The 16,894-nt window shown below is 45.6% G+C and overlaps 1 protein-coding gene across 5 annotated transcripts in view; it reads left to right on the top strand.

Annotated features, from left to right (window-relative positions):
• The window catches only part of gria2b (glutamate receptor, ionotropic, AMPA 2b), a 183,540-nt gene that overhangs the window by 140,161 nt on the left and 26,485 nt on the right, over nucleotides 1-16,894 (top strand). For all 5 annotated transcript variants that reach the window (XM_041187813.1, XM_041187798.1, XM_041187788.1 and 2 more), the window contains exons 10-11: nucleotides 12,177-12,383; nucleotides 13,375-13,745. In XM_041187813.1, coding sequence (XP_041043747.1) covers nucleotides 12,177-12,383; nucleotides 13,375-13,745 — 578 coding nt within the window. The remainder of the gene's footprint in view (nucleotides 1-12,176; nucleotides 12,384-13,374; nucleotides 13,746-16,894) is intronic.

Raw genomic sequence — 16,894 nt, 5'->3', positions numbered from 1 at the left:
GCTTGTAACCCTTGGATCTTCCCGAGTTCATCTTGGAAAACGGGTGTTTTGAAGTAGCTCAGTAACCCAGTGGTTCTCAGTTGGAAGATCTCGGTCCAATCCAATTTAATTTCTTTCAGCCAGTTTCATCCAAGGAGGCTTGGCCCCTCACCTGCTACTACCGTCAAGGATAATTATACTGATTATCTTCCGTACTGTACCATAACCCTGCTTATGCCTTTGATTTTGATGTCTTCTCCTGTGTAAGTTTTCAATTTGGCATCTGTTTCTTCCAAATTTAATTTATATTCCCCATGATTCAGATATTTAAAAGTATGCTCACCTATCACTGCAGAAGAAGCTCCTGTATCCACCTCCATTCTGATAGGCCTATTATTCACCCTCACTGTTACATAGATTGGTCCTGTTCTTCCTACCTTTAAATTATACAATGAATAAATATCTGAATCTGTTACTTCAGGCTTTTCTACATTATCAATCTCACGGGGTTTTTTCTTTTGATTGAAAGTCTGCCTGATTCTATCCTTGTCTCATGAGGTGTCCATTTCAATGACAGTGAAAACATTCAATTTTTTTAAACTTCGATCCATTACAACATTGTCTATTAAGTCATGTTTAAAATTTATCTGAAAGCCCTGGCTCCTTTCTGCTTCTCATCAGAGCTGTACATTTTTGCGCCCTTTTTGGCTGGGCTACCACCCAACATACCACCAGGATGGTGCCATTCTGCACTCCCTGTATGGCTTTTGAGTCCTTCACTGTGCTTTCCATGTCCTGGTACATGAATCACATAAAATCAGCATGCAGGCACAGCAAGTGATTAGGAAGGCAAACGGAATGTTGGCATTTATTGTAAGAGCAGAATGGAATATAAAAGTGGGGAAAGTTTTATTGGAACAGTACATGGCTTTGGTGACATCACATCTGGAGCCCTTTACAGTTTTGGTCTCCTGATTGAAAAAAACATGTAATTGCTTTAGAAGCAATTCAGAGAAGGTTCACTCGACTCATTCCTGGGATGATGGGCTTATCTTATGAAGAAAGGTTGAACAGGCTAGGCCAATACCCATTGGAGTTTAGAATAAGGAGAGGTGATCTTATTGTAACATTTAAGATCTCCAGGCAACTGGAGAGGGTGGATACCAGGAGGATGTTTCCTCTTGTGGAAGAAACTAGAACTTGAGGATTGAATGGTCTCCCTCTTAAGATAGAAATAAGGAGAATTTTTTTTCTCTCAGAGGGTCATTAGAATCTGGAATTCTCTTCCCCAGATGGTAGTGGAGGCTAGGTCTTTAAATTCATTCAGTGCTGAATTAAATAGATTTTTGTTAGATAATGGAGTCGAGGGTTATGGGGTGTAGACAGGAAAATGGAGCTGAGACCACAACTAAGTCAGCCATGATTTTATGGGATGGTGGAGCAGACTCAAAGGCCTATTCCTGCTCTTAAGTCCTATGTCCCTATGTTACAACTTTGAATTTTGGATTTGGATATGTTTTCTGTCTGTGGTTCTGGGGTTGTCAGTCTCCCTGTTTTGCGAGTTTAATAATTCTTCATTGTGAAACCCAGCATCAATCTATTACCATTTTGGTATTAGTGTTCCATATCTGACCAATTTTAATTTGTGCAAATATTGATTTCACACTTCCAAGCACAGCACCTCCAAGGAAGAAAGTGTCTTGTGTTGCCAGTGCTACTGGTTCTTCTCTTGTATAATATACAACAAATGAAAATTGGGCAGTTTCTTTAATGACTTCTCTTCTCAGTTTTATGCTCAGGCAGCAAGCTGAGAATATAACTGCTCAAAAGTATCAGGTGTCACCGGAGAATTAAATTAATCAAATAGAAAATAGCTCCAATCAAAATTAAAGAGCTTAGAAGGACTTTAATTGGCCTGAGTAAAAAAAGTAAACATTAAAATAATGGCAGAAAGTTAGCCATAATTATGATTTCTTCACATAATGGAAAACTTAGTTCTAAAACCAACAGCTGACACTGCAAACATTTGTTTTCATTATTTCCATGCTTTAATTAAATACTAATCCAGCAGATTCATGTTCAACCCAATACTCTAGTTGAAATTCAAACACGACATTCTTAGTCCTGCTTCTTCTTTGCTAGGGGCACCAGATGATGTTCCACATGTTGGTAGAATGCTCCTTCTGCATGATGAGAAAATAGTGGCTGTATCAATTTCTCTGAGGAAGTATGCCTTCTATCAGTGGACTGAGGAACTCCACAGGATGTCATAAAGAAGTTCTGTCTAGGTATTGTCATGTTTGGACGATGGTCTTTCATAGTAGGAAACAGTTATAGTGGCCTAGAGGAAATGTCTAAGGGCAGGATTTTGAGGTCGTCGGGAGGGTGTGGTGGGCAGGCCCGGGAGCGGCCAGGAGAAGGTCCACCACTCGCGATCAGCCCCCTGCAATTTCATGCTGTCTGGCCAGTGAAGACCCACTCAGCATGAACCGTGGCTCCGCACTGGTCGGGAAAGGGCGAGCAGGGGTGGGGCCCTGTTTGGTTGCCGGGTCCAATGGCAACCGGTGCCCAGTTTAAAAATGGCCCCGGCAGCCCCTCGAAGGCTACCGTGGAAGGACGTCTCCTCTGCGTTCCCAAACTGAAGTTATGGGCCAGAATTTTCCCGTTGGTGTGCACCCCTGCTGTTGTGTTGGTGAGCCCCACATGCTGACGTGTAAACTGACACGTGGTGACGTTGGGCGAGCATCCTGACATCACCAGGCGCCATCGTGAAATTTAGGTGGGCGGGCACGTGATGTTCTCCAATGCACGCCCGCTATTAATTGATCACCTAGCTACGACCCTTGAGGCAGCAGTTGACTGCTGTTTGTCGGGACCCATGCAATCTTCAGGACGTCGGGTAGGAGACATTTGTATAAATCTCATCCACTGGCAGGATAAGAGAGGTGAGTGGGGTCGCGAACGTTACCTTTTAGGTATTTAAGTGTGAAGGTTACTGATACTTGCCTGTGTGAGCAGGAATACTTCAAAACTCATATTAGCTGCCTGAACAGGAGTAACAGCCTTCAGGTCAGGACTCTACAATAAAGATCATTTTTGGGGCCTGCAGGTTTCAGGAAGCCTTCCCCTAGCCTGGGAATGGGAGTTGTCCTATCCATTGGAGGCACCTACTCTGAGGAAGAAGGGAGGGCCAGAAGGGGGGGAAAGCCAGGAGTCCACATTCAGCCTCCAGGGGAGCCACCTTTGGGAGGAGAGGCACAAAGGGCGCAGGGCCAACAGGAAGTCCAAGGCGCAGGCGGTGAAGCAACTACCTCGATATGTCTGAGGTTCAGTGCCGAAGGAGGCTCCAACTCTCAAGGGAGGCAGTCACCTCCATTTGTCAGATGATTGGGCCTGAGATCTCTGCAAACTGTGTGGGCGGGCACCCCATGCCAGTGGATCTAAAGGTCACGGCTGCCCTCAACTTCTATGCCTCCAGCTCTTTCCAGAGGGTCGGTAGGTGATCTCTGTGGAGTCTCTCAATCAGCTGTCCACACTTGTATCAAGCAAGTGACAGATGCTCTGTTCCGGTGTGCATTGACTTTCATCGACTACCGCTGGGATGATGCCAGTCAGACAGAGCGAGCCAAAGGCTTTGTAGCGATTGCTGGGTTCCCCCGCATCCAGGCTACCATCGACTACACTCATGTGGCCATCAAAGCGCCAGCAGGTGAGCCCGGTGCCTTTGTCAACAGGAAGGGATTCCACTCCATGATCGTGCAGATAGTGTGTGATCACAAGCTGCAGATTCTGCAAGCTTGTGCAAGGTATTCAGGCAGCTCCCACGACGCTTATATACTCAGACACTCCCAGGTGCCGGGACTCTTCGGTGCTCTGGCTTGCCTGGATGGATGGCTGCTGGGTGACAAGGGCTATCACCTCAGAAGGTGGCTCATGACACCTTTCCACTATCCAATATCAGAAACTGAGCAGCAGTACAATAGGAGCCACGCCTCCACAATGGCTGTGGTTGGAAGAGCCATTTGTCTTCTCAAGATGCGCTTCTGATGCCTGGACCATTCAGGGGGCGCACTACAGTACCCCACAGATCGTGTGTCGCTGATAGTGATTGCATGCTGCGCTCTCCACAACCTGGCGCTGGAAAGGTGGGACACAGTGGATGAGGAAGATGTAAACGCAGTTGCTCCGGATGCACATGATGAGTCCAGCAGTGATTCCAAGGATGAGCATGCACAGGAGAATGACGCTGACCCGGGCATCCTCCAGGGAGGCAAGGGAACCCAGGAGGCTTTAATCCAAAGAACGTTCAGCTAGCACACCACAAATAGACCACCAACACATGCCAGGGCTGCAGGATCCATACTCGATACCTGAGTGCTAAATCTGCCTGGATACTAACATTAACTAAGGGCCTTGTCAATAAAGCTCAATGTCAAACAACTCGCTCATAACATCATAGCTTCCCGTCCACTTGCAGAAGCATGAGGCATGGTAACATGTCTAAATTTATTGAGGGAACAAATGTAACTTCATAAACCAAAAAAAAACTGTTTGACATCACACCAAGTCTTCAATAAACTACTGTGGGCCAACATAAAAACACCAGTGAGAAGCCCGTTGTGTGCCTAAGATGCCTTAAATTTATGCTTATGGTATCTACGTCTAGGTGCTGTCCCCTCGCTGGCACTGGCATCTGAGACAGCCTACTCACTATGCTGTCCTGTTGGCCTCTGATCTTGGTGGATGCCCTCTGGCCCATGGATCCTTTGATGGTCCCGCCTGGGAGCAAGCGGCCAGTTCCACAGCTGGCTTCTCCCCAGTTGCCGTAACCTCGTCGGATCCCAAGGTCACTGGCAGAAGGGCAGGGGAGCTGCTGCCGTCATCCGGAGCGCCCTGAGAGGAGCCTGTAGAAATGACAGGCAGCTGCTGCACCAATGTGAAGTTGTTTTGGACCTCCCTGCTCACCATAAATGGATGGGCACCAAGCTGGGCTGCTTAATGCCCAAACCATCTCCCACACTGGCACTGACCAGCTGAGGTCAATGCCGCTGTGAGAACTTGCAGGTCCGAGCGCAACCCCAGGAAGCCCTGATGGGTCTCCTGGAGGAGCTTCTCCACAAGTGTCGCCACTCTCTCCTTGGAGGAAGCATGGCGCTCAGCCATGAGACTCATTACATTGGTGATGCTTCGCGTGGACTCCTCCAGCACGCGCACCATGCCACGCATAGCCTCATGTATCTCCGCCAGATCGTCCCACATACTCTGCTGCACTTCCAGCGTTCACTTCCTCACAGACGACTCCAGAGGCACATCATTAGCCACCAACTGAGCATAAGCCTGGTCTCCTGCAGTCCTCCGAGTGCCAGTGCCCTGGGCACCCTCTGTCCCTGGCTGCACCTCAAGTGAGTGTGAAGTGCCCTCATGGCCATGCCCCGGGACTCTAGCCGCAGATCTCACTCCCACCAAGGTGCTAGTACCTGCACTGGTGCCTGCCTGGCAGAGATGGTGTGATGCTGGAGAGTGGATTTCCTCTGGGGCCTCAGGTGTGTGAGGAGGCCCCACTGCCTCCTCCTCCCAGCCCTGCTCCAGTGACGCTGAAAGGAAGAATAAGGACATTTGATTAGTTACAGTGCAGACAATGTCAACTTGCATGCCATTCCTCTGGACCACTATGCGCTCATCCTTCCAGAATCAATGGTCAACCCATGTTGCTAACTTCAATCACTGAGATTTCAGCAGTGCCATGGGACACACATGGTGACCTAAGTGCTCACCAAACATACGTCCCAGTGGCACTGCAGCCTCACCGCCACCGGTAGACCTGGGGGCATGGCGCCTCTCCAGATCCATGGCCTGCTGCTCATAAGGTGTTAGGATCACCAACTGGGCCTGGCCTCTGCCAGTCCACATCTGTTCTGCGGAATTGCGCGCAGTCTTCTCCTGAAAAGAAGTGAAGAGCATTGCTTAGTCCAGCCTGCACCTGAATTCCCATCGCCAACCCAGCCAGAGTGGGACATTGCAGGACTCCAGTTCTTCATCACCCTGCAACTGCTGCACACTCACCCAAATAAGCCAGGGCTGAGCCCCCTCATTGCCCAAATGCTGCCTCCTTCATATGCGGCACCACAAGGTGTTACTTTGCTAAACAAGGAGGCACATGCACGTGGAGCGCAAAGACCAGCAGATGGATTGATGCCCTGCCAACTGGAAGCTCCCCTCTCCGCATGTTAGCTCCCTGACTTTGACATGCTTCCAGCACTCTGCCTAGGTGCAGATCCTTGAGTTTCACCCCCATTCTATACTCTGTGTGTCAGTGTCACACATGCTGCAGGTGCTGAACATATCCTAGCTCAACCCTTTCAGAGTGAACTAGGAATGGGCAATATCTGCTGGCACACCTAGTGAGGGATACATGCCGGGAAGGATTCAATGCTGCTACTGTACTCAGAGTTGCCGGGGGGTGGGTGGGGAGGCCTCCACCTCCTGTCCCTCGGAAGCAGGATCTCCCACCGTGCTGCCACCTCCTCCAGGAGGGCAGCTAGGCACTCATCAGAGAAACAAGGGGCACACTGCCCTGCTGGCCTAACCCCCCCCCCCCCCCACCCTCCGGGGCTGGCCTACCCCGATGGCCTACCCTCTGGACTTGCGTGATGCACAGCAGACCTCTGCTGTGCTCCCCTCCCAGCCATTCTGAGCAGCCTTGCAAAGGCTGCCAGGCCTTCATTTGATCAGGCCGCTGGGTCACCAATTAACCAGGTGGTCAGTGCACTCCCACTGCCGCCCACCCACTCCTGCTATCCTCTGGAGTCGAGAAAAATGCTGGGCTGGGCAGGCCTTAATTGGCCCGCCCACATAAAATGGCAGCGCGGACCCGATCGCAGGCAGTGAATGGGCCCACGCCTGCTCCCACACAGCCTGCCCAACATGGGGAAAATTCTCCCCAGTGCAGCTGGATGGGGCAGGTGGGAGGGCAGGTTGGGTGGGCACTCGGCTCCCCAGTTTTCCAATGAGTGCCTCACCATTCTCCTGGCTGCCAGGAGGGTCACCCTTGTCTCCAGGATGGGAGGAGAAGGCCACCGCACCTCACCAAGAAGGCATGGGAGGAGGTGGCAGCTGTGGTGAACAGCCATGACATGGTATGGTGCACATGGGTGCAGTGCTGGAAGTGCTTCAAAAACCTGCTGCGATCAGGAAGGGTGAGTACGATGTAGGCGTGGGTCAGTGTGCAGAAATGTTAAGGTTTGGCCATCCCCCCCATGGACCTCAGGGGTGGTAAAGTCTGAATGCACACTGTCAATCACACAAGAGCTGGCCAATGGGGTGAGCCCTGGCTGCTTGGACTGAGTGCCTTGCGGCTCGAGGGCCAGTACTCAGATGTGCCCTGCGAGGTGTTCCTCAACTGAAGTTGGCCAGTCTGCAATGGCGCTACAGGTAGAGAGTGGACTAATCAATGCTCCTCTTCTTTTAGGCGGAGACAAGCCATAACCAAGCAGGGAGGGCACACACAGGCAGCCCAACCTCCTGCTGCTCAGCAGGTTTGAGCAGGATGCCCTGGAGCTCGAGAGCTGGTACACCCCATATGCAACCAGGCGTGGAGAGGCAGGGTGACCAGACGAAGGTGAGAGGGCAGTGCACAGAGGTGATGCTTTTGAATTCTGCAACTATTCTAGAACAGTCTCTTCATTGGTGGGATCCTCGAATCCGGAGTTCCAATTGATCATTGAAAGACAATGGCACCATGATGCAGATCTCCATTGTCTCACCAGGGTGCCTGGCATGCACAGTGACAGACTGGTGACTTTAACTAATGACATGTCCTTGTTCCCCCTTTTAGATTCGACAGCAGGCGTTTGCTTTGCGGACCCTGAAGGGCTACGCCTGCCACCAGAGGACCACCGAGCTTCAGCTGCACCTGCGTCACAACTGCTCTCTAAAACAGGCACCAGCGCAGATACCAGTACCTTAGGCATTAGATCAGCGGCTAGTATCTCAATGCATATTGGTGAGGGCTCGCTTGAGGTGCAGGCAGAGGCAGTCAGTGCCCAGGATCCTGGCAGTCGGAGGACTGCTGGGGACCAGGACGATACTCAGTCGAAGGCAGATATGAGCCTCTTGAGTCATCCATTAGGCGGCAGATGCTGGATGTCCAGTGGGATGTGTGGGAGAACCTGGTGGAGATCCATGAGGGTATGCGTGCCATAGTCTCTGTTGTGGAGGAACGTGAGCGTTGACCCTCATGGCTGAGCTCACTGCCACCTTCATTGAGAGAATGGCGACTTTCATGGAGAGGCAGCTCCAGGAATAGAATCAGGGGTTTCTGGACGTGCTCACACAGGCACTGATCTCAGGTGATCAGTGCCAGTGTGGGAGATGGATGAGGCACCCAGTATCCCAGCTAGGTACCCGTCCATCAATGGCAAGCAGGGAGGTCCAGCTGCTGTACGAGCTGCTTGTCATCTCTGCGGGTTCCTCTCGGGGTGCTCTGGATGATGGCAGCAGCTCTTCCGCCAGCGACCACTGCATCTAATGAGGCAGCAGTGACTGGGGTGATGCCAACAATGGCACTGGCCGCTCCTTCCCAGGCAGGGCCAGCACAGGCTCTACTGGCCAGAGGACAATGGCCAAGGTCATCAAGGCCAACAAGACAGCAGAGTTAGCAGGCTATCTCCAAAACCGGTGCCAAAGAGGTGGGGAACACCTAGACACAGTACTGGCAAGAGTAAGTTAAAGGCACCATGAGCACAAGAGGGACAGGTCACAGGTGATTTTATGTTTATTTATGTTTGCTTTATCTATACTGGTCTGGAAATGAAGGCTAGAGAAGTTTATGTAAATAGTTTGGAATTGTCAAAATGTGATAAATTTTATTTTTGTCATCATGGCCTGAGTATGCTTCATCTTTTTATTTCATTAGTTTGGGAAACGCCAGTATGTAATGCTGGATGTAAGTGGCTCTGAACTTTATTGCACAGGCACTGAGTGTCCTTTGGGTACAAATGAAAGGGTCCTTTCAGACATCCAGGATGGAGGAGGTAGCCCTGGCATGCGGTTGAAGCTAATCTTTGACAGCCTAGCTGAAGAAGTGTTGGATCAAGGTGTCCCAGGTGTCCCTGCGTCCCTGAAGGATACAGAGCTCTGCCCCCATGCCTCCAGCATTCTCCTCACCCTTCTCCTCTTCTGACTCACTACTGAACTCATCCTCTGTGGACTGTGGAGCTGCGTCAAGATCCTCTTCCTCCAGTGGGCCCCCCCTTGCCAGTGCCAGATTGTGGAGAGCACAGCATGCAACCACTGTCTGTGACTCCCAATCTGGGGGGTATTGTAGTGCACACCCTGAATGGTCCAGGCATCGCAAGCGCATCTTGAGAAGTGCTCTCTACCAGCGCCCTTGTGGAGGCATGGCGCTTGTAATGCTTCTCTGCTTCTGTTCATGGGTGGCGGAGAGGCACCATTAGCAACCTCTTCAACGGATAGCCCTTGTCACCCAGCAGCCACCCATCCAGGTATCAGACTGACTTCCCTTAACCTGGTAATGGGGATTGTGGTCTCCACTGGAGGCCCCTCCTCTGAGGAGGAAGAGAGCGGCAGAAGGGAGAGGAGGCCAGGAGTCCCAATGCTGAAGCACTGAAGAACCTCGACACCTGGGAGTGTCTCAGGACATAAGCATCATGGGAGCTGCCAGGGTATCATACACAGACTTGCAGAATCTGCACCCTGTGGACACACACTATCTGCACGTTCACAGAGTGAATCCCTTCCTGTTGACAAAGGCGCCCGGGTGTCCCACCGGTGCCTTGATGGCCACACGTGTGCAGTCGATGGCACCCTGGATGTGAGAGAACCCAGCAATCACTGAAAAGCCTCTGGCTCGCTCAGCCTGGCTGGCCTCGTCCGTATGGAAATTAATGAATGTCATTACCCACCTGATCAAACCTTCTGTCACCAGCTTGATGCAACTGATTGGGAGACTCCACACAGATCCCCTGCTGAGCCCTGGAAAGAGCCAGAGGCATAGAACTTGAGGGCCACTGGGACATTCAGAGCCACTGGCATGGGGTGTCCACCCACAAAGTCGGGCTGATTTCAGTCCCAATCATCTGAAAAATGGGGGTTACTGTCTCCCTTGAGAGGCGAAGCCTCCTTTGGCATTGCACCTCAGACATATTGAGGTAGCTGCATTGCTGCCTGTAAAGCCTGGCAGCAGGATAGTGGCATCTTCTGCTGCACCTTCCACCTTGGACTTTCTGTTGACCTGCGCCCCTTGTGCCTGCACCTCTCCTCCCACAGGTCATTTTCCTGGAAGCTGCATTGAGACACCTGGCCTCCTCTCCCTTCTGCCCCTCTCTTCCTCCTTAGAGGAGGCTCCTCCAGTGGAGACCACAATCCCCATTACCAGGGTATCAGAAGACAGTCTGATACCTGGACGTGTCCACCTGGTCTGGATCCTCCGGGGTCCTTGGCGACACCAAGGATTGCTCAAGTGAAGCCTGGAAAGGCTAACAATGAAGCCCCAAGCAGAGATGAAGCTGCCATATACCAATAGCAAACTCCACACTGACAATTCTGCTGACCCCTTTTATCCCACCCGTGGATGAGGTTTTTGAAAACGTCAGCTGGCCGCCTGCCCGTTTTACCCGTGCAACAAGTGTGAAATCGCACAGGCAACAAAATCTCACTGTCAATTGGATTGCTAATGACCTTAAGTGGACTCTTAATTAATGGCGGGTATGGCTCTGGCACCCGCTTATGCCTGCTGAGCGAAATATCACTTAACACTAGGAAGTTCTGATGAACAAAAGGATCTTGGCGTGTGTGTCCATAGATCTCTGAAGGCGGAGGGGCATGTTAGTGGGGTGGTGAAAAATTGCCATTATCAATCGAGGCATAGATTACAGAAGTAGAGGGGTCATGTTGGATTTGTCTTGAACCTTGGTGAGGCCACAGCTGGAGTACTGTGTGCAGTTCTGGTCGCCACATTATAGGAAGGATGTGAATGCACTGGAGGGGGTGCAGAGGAGATTCACCAGGATGTTGCCTGGGATGAAACATTTAAGTTATGAAGAGAGGTTGGATAGACTTGGGTTGTTTTCATTGGAGCAGAGAAGACTGAGGGGGTGACCTGATCGAGGTGTACAAGATTGAGGGGCATGGACAGGGTGGATAGGGAGCAGCTGTTCCCCTTAGTTGAAGGGTCAGCCACGAGAGGGCTTAAGTTCAAGGTGAGGGTAGGAGGTTTAGGGGGGGATGTGAGGAAAAACTTTTTTACCCAGAGGGTGGTGACAGTCTGGAATGCCCTGCCTGGGAGGGTGGTGGAGGCAGGTTGCCTCATCCTTTAAAAAGTACCTGGATGAGCACTTCGCACATCATAACATTCAAGGCTATGTTTCTCACGTGTCGGTGCAGACTCGATGGGCTGAAGGGCCTCTTCTGCACTATGATTCTGTGAGTGTGCAGTGAGATCGGGACAGTCACCCGAAGTCATCGCGTGCCATTTTACGCCTGGGTTGAGTGCGTGTTCGCCCATGGGACATAAAATTCTGCCCTAAATTTTAAATTACATAAATATTTATATTTGCTGAAAAGCAAAACAACTTTCTTTTAAAATTACATTTGTTAAGTCATCTTTTACATGAATATTGCCTTTAAAGCACTCACTAGTATTAAATTATGGATAAGGAAAAAACTTCTTTGGAATTCTTATGACTTCTTTGAATACTAATATAAATATGTTAATGTAAATTTGAAAATGAACATCAAGGACATTTCTCTTGATAAAACAAATAGCATTTAAGCAATATTGTCAGTTTTTAGTAATTTTAGTGGTCCCTAACTCCTGGAGCAAATGCTACTTATGCATTTAATGCAAAATTTTATAGCTTGGAAATTGATTAATTTTAGTGGGGTTGTCTGGTAACACAGTTCTTGGACTACTAATGTGATAACCCATGGAACTGAAAAAAATGGATTCACCTTTTCCCTCGTAACAAATTTCTATTCTTAGCCATGTCATCAAGATGAGTCAACAATGGAGTTCATGGATTCCTACACAGGGTTGGGAGGGAAAGTCAGGTCTTGCCTGTCAGTTCAAGAATAGCTGAGGCATAGAATGTTGTCTAGCTGCTATATTGTTCAGACAATGCTGTATGACATTGAATTGACCCTAAAAATTGTTTTATGATGCAAACTTTCTATCATAGGAATCGCCTTATGTTATGCTGAAGAAAAATTATGAGCAGTTTGAAGGAAACGACCAGTATGAAGGCTATTGTGTTGATCTAGCTGCCGAAATAGCCAAACATTGTGGCTTTAAGTACAAACTTTCCATAGTACCCGATGGGAAGTATGGCGCTAGGGATGGGGAAACAAAAGTTTGGAACGGAATGGTGGGAGAGCTGGTCTATGGGGTAAGATAACAAAATATTCAGTGAATTTATTCCAGTTCCTTCAATGATTAAAGTGCTGTGCCTTTAATACACGACAGATGATTTCCAAGAAGAGAATAAGGCTATGATGCTGATTTTGCCACATGGGCAATATGTCTATTGTCAGAACCTATGGAAATGTAACTGTTTTAATTCTGTCTTGACTATATATAAGTAAGATACTCTGTTCTGTTATTTCCAGAAATGAAGGAATCAAGGAAATCATGTGATGATGATGGATAATTACATTTCCTAAAGTAACAAGATACATTTAATGAAAGATGAATGTAAACTATTTTCACATTACAGGTTTGGTAGCACAAATGCAAACCTTTGAATAAAAAATTGCTATTGGTATGCAATTGAACAATATTTGTTAAATAACATTTCCTTTTGTGATGTTGGATCAAATGACTTTTTGCATGGTATCATGATAAAACAAAGTTAGTACCCCTCCGGATGCAACATTTTCCATATCATTAAGAACAGCTCATATGCATGCTTAATTTATCAGATGAAGTATAAATGCAATAAATAGTAAGGTACAATGGGGCACTGAGATTCTCACATTTGTAATTTTGAATAACACAAGGAAGCTCTGATTTTATGGTATTATTGTATTTTATTTTATACATTTTACAGTCCTATATCTTTTCTAATATTAAGTTGCAGCAGCCTTGGAACAACTACCCTCAGTTAGTAACAATAATTGAACACAATTATATTTAAAATTACAACAGGAAATTCATAGCAGCATCTATGGTGAGAGAAGATAGATTATTTTTTTGACAGAGAACATTCATCAAAACTCAATAATTATACAAGAACACAATTTTAAAAAAGACTGAAAAATGACAGTGGTTGAACATCACTTTTACTTGGCAAAAATATGTTGCCAACCTATTATAAACTTATTCATTAATAAAGATATTAAATTCAGCTTCTGTTTTCACCTGTGTTTTTGTTTTTGCAGAAAGCAGATATTGCAGTAGCTCCACTGACAATAACATTGGTAAGAGAAGAGGTGATCGACTTTTCAAAGCCCTTCATGAGCCTTGGGATATCCATCATGATAAAGAAGCCCCAGAAGTCGAAGCCAGGAGTATTTTCCTTTTTAGATCCATTAGCCTATGAAATCTGGATGTGCATTGTCTTCGCTTACATCGGGGTCAGCGTAGTTTTATTCCTGGTCAGCAGATTTAGTCCATATGAGTGGCACACTGAAGAATATGAAGATGGACGTGAAACACAAAGTAACGACCAAACTAATGAATTTGGGATATTTAATAGTCTCTGGTTTTCTCTGGGTGCCTTTATGCAGCAAGGATGCGATATTTCGCCAAGGTTGGTCACTCAAGCATTTTAGCTTTGTGCATTTTTGGTCCCTATCTGATGCCATGGTGGATATATATTTGTATTTAAACCAAATTTTTTCCCTTTTTAAAAAAGGGGAAACAATAACATAATAATTGATTAGAAATTTTTCTTCTGAAAAATAGAAAAGGACATGAAAATAGAAGTTTTATTCAGACCAGAGAAGTACATGAATGATGTATTATAGTGTCATTCATGTATTTCTGCAGTGAACTTATATGCACCATGCTGCTGAGACTGTAAAATGCATAAGGTTACAGTCATTACATAGTCCTCTTGGAGGGGTACCGTGTTTTTGCTGCATATTCCCATTTTACAATCCACGGTTATGTATATCTAACAGAGGCGAATGAGAAGAACGTTGACGAATGGTAAGAATTTCCAGCCTATAGGCCGTCACTCATCCATTCATTCAATTGCTTCTTATTCATACTAATATGCTTTTGGTAAACCCCAACAATTTAATATCTTGTGTAAAGATGTACATTAATAGACCCCTGGTTCTTTACATTCCAGTGAGAAAGGAGAAAATTAATTTGTTAACAGAGATTTCAATGAGACAACTGAGATCTTTTATTGAGGTTCCATTGCTGAGCATCAAATGTGTTAGAGTGAGTTATCTGAAAGAAGTGTTGAGGGAAGATAAGAGTGCCTTTATGTTTCTATTTATGCTCCTTTCAATGTACATGTAGAGCTTTATCTATCTTAAAGACCATGATCGGTCAAAATTCTTCAGTGACAAAGATTTAATATGCACAATACTGTTAGTCATTGTAGGAAGCAAAGGTTTAGACAGATCTGGTGTATTTTTGATAGCTATTAGTCATGATGTGTTAGACTCAGAATATTTTCTTTATAGATCTGGCATTTTCATAAATTTATATGATAATTTTGATATTGCCTTGATATTCTATAAGAATGTTAAGTGCATAATTCAGTTTGATTGTAAAACAAAAGAAATAGGTTAAGATTAGAAACCTTCTTCTCACAGATTTATAGCCAAGTACATGCAGTGCTTGCACTGTTAACATGGCGCTATGTAACTCAACTCAACCTTATGTATTTGAAGCACTTCTTCACTTACCTTTATTACAAAAATGGATTCTGTTCTGCACCACTGACTTGAGGAGAGGTAGTCATCTTGGTCGTCATTGAGAAAATAATAGTATTTCTCCTCATCCCCTTTCTTAATTATGCCAGTATGTTTAATTATTTTTAATATCTAAAGGAATGACAAAGGGATAATTACTTCCAAGCAAATAGTTTTGCAGTTTATTAACAGCATATTAGTCACACCTAATATGTTAATAGACTACAGGTAAATAATTATCATAATTAACCATTGTTAATAACTCACAATTTGACATGTTAACTATTTAATTCATTTTCACTTCTGGTACAGACATTATTTGCTTGATGCTTTCTATTTTCTTAGTCCAGGTTTTAAGTAGATAAAAATTTTTCTATTTCTGGTTCTGTTTCAGTACAGTAGAAGCAGTTGTTTGTATAATCTTATAATTGACACTATTCATAACACAAAGCTGGTAAACTTAGCATGTTGAAGGTTCAACGAGAGGGTAGCTGGATGATCTGCCTCCAGAATCTGCTTATTCTGCTATTTGGAAATGTATGATCACAGTTGGTGCTAACTCTTACAACAGTCATCCCTCCATCCTAATGGGGAAGTTCATGGCCTCCTAGCAGTGATTCACCTGCACCATGTATTAACTAAGATCAGAAATTTGGACGAAAGGGAGAAACAAACCCCTGTCCACCATTGAACTGCACACAGAATAATCACAATTTTGTAACAAATTTAGGACCTAGGTTAGAAAGTGCAATTGAGAATTGCTAAATACCACCTCGCTGGAAGGATGAAAATGATTAAAGCACGCTTACTGTTTGCATTAAAAATTAAATGAACCATATTTAATTTATATCTGTACCTTTTCCCCCTAATAGGTTATGACAGGTGAGGAAACTTTGACTTTTGATAATTTCTTGAAACCTGGAGCTCTATGTTAAGGTCCATACATCCTCATTATTGAAACTTGGTGCATCTGTATATATTTCACAAAAAGAAATTGTGTTTTGTTGCTAGGTTTTATGTCTTTTTATTTTAATATAGTTTAGTGGTTTTGCTAAAATCTGGAAAGACAACTCCATAAAATTTCTCTCAAATTTTTATAAAAGCTTAAAAAATCAAAAGTTAAAGATATTAACTATTTAAAACTGCTTAAAGAGCATTACAGAAGGAATTTATTCGATAATCAGTATTAAATTCACCATGCAATGTTTCCTAAGCCATAGATTCCAAGTTCTATACTGGGTCTGTGCTGAATTAGATGATCTCAGCGGGGGCAAGTGTCCTTGGGCTACAGAGAGGAAAAGTCAACCACTTCTATGATATACAGTGATCCTTGTTGGAAAATGCATATTTCTGGACACCAAGGGGAAAGAATTGCTGCGGTTGCTTTGTCTCATTGCTGTGTAGATTTGTTAAAAAGAAAACATGTTTGCCATGTTCCTATATATGCAACCACAGGAATTCTTTCCTTTAGGTAAGTATAGAAGCAGCTGAAATTTGATGTCCTTATGGTTGAATTGTCTGCCAATACTGACAGTTTGGGTCCACACATGAAATATGGCCATTTTTTCAGGGCACTGCAATGACTGTTATTTGTGAACCAGCATGCTACAAAAAACAATGTGTGGAAGTTTAGAGATGAGAGCTGGTGTAGGGCGGCCAAGCATTAATCCTTGCAATGATTTGTTTTATGTTTAATTTGCTGTTACTTATTGGTACTGAAACATATACGTGAATTTACAAGTTAATGCGATTGATCAGAATCCCAGCTGTCTCTTTTGCCATCAAAAGAGAGAGGGGCACTGAGTGCTTTGTGAATAGGTCTGTTGTTAGTAAATAAATTAATTTGGTATTCAAGGATGTACTCAGGGACACCGTAAGTAAAGAGTGACCCTTACAGTTTTAGTAAATGAGGATGTATTCAACGACTAAAGCTGAAACTAAAAAGAGTCTGAAATAGATTTACACTGTTATTAGAGTATTTCTCAGAAGTAATATTTGTGGGAATTGACTTAGATTTTTTTATTTATTC

The sequence above is a fragment of the Carcharodon carcharias genome, chromosome 1 (genome assembly GCF_017639515.1).
Source record: "Carcharodon carcharias isolate sCarCar2 chromosome 1, sCarCar2.pri, whole genome shotgun sequence".
NCBI lineage: Eukaryota > Metazoa > Chordata > Chondrichthyes > Lamniformes > Lamnidae > Carcharodon > Carcharodon carcharias.
Note: the sequence above shows the minus strand (reverse complement) of the source record. Positions and strands in the feature narration are given on the sequence as shown.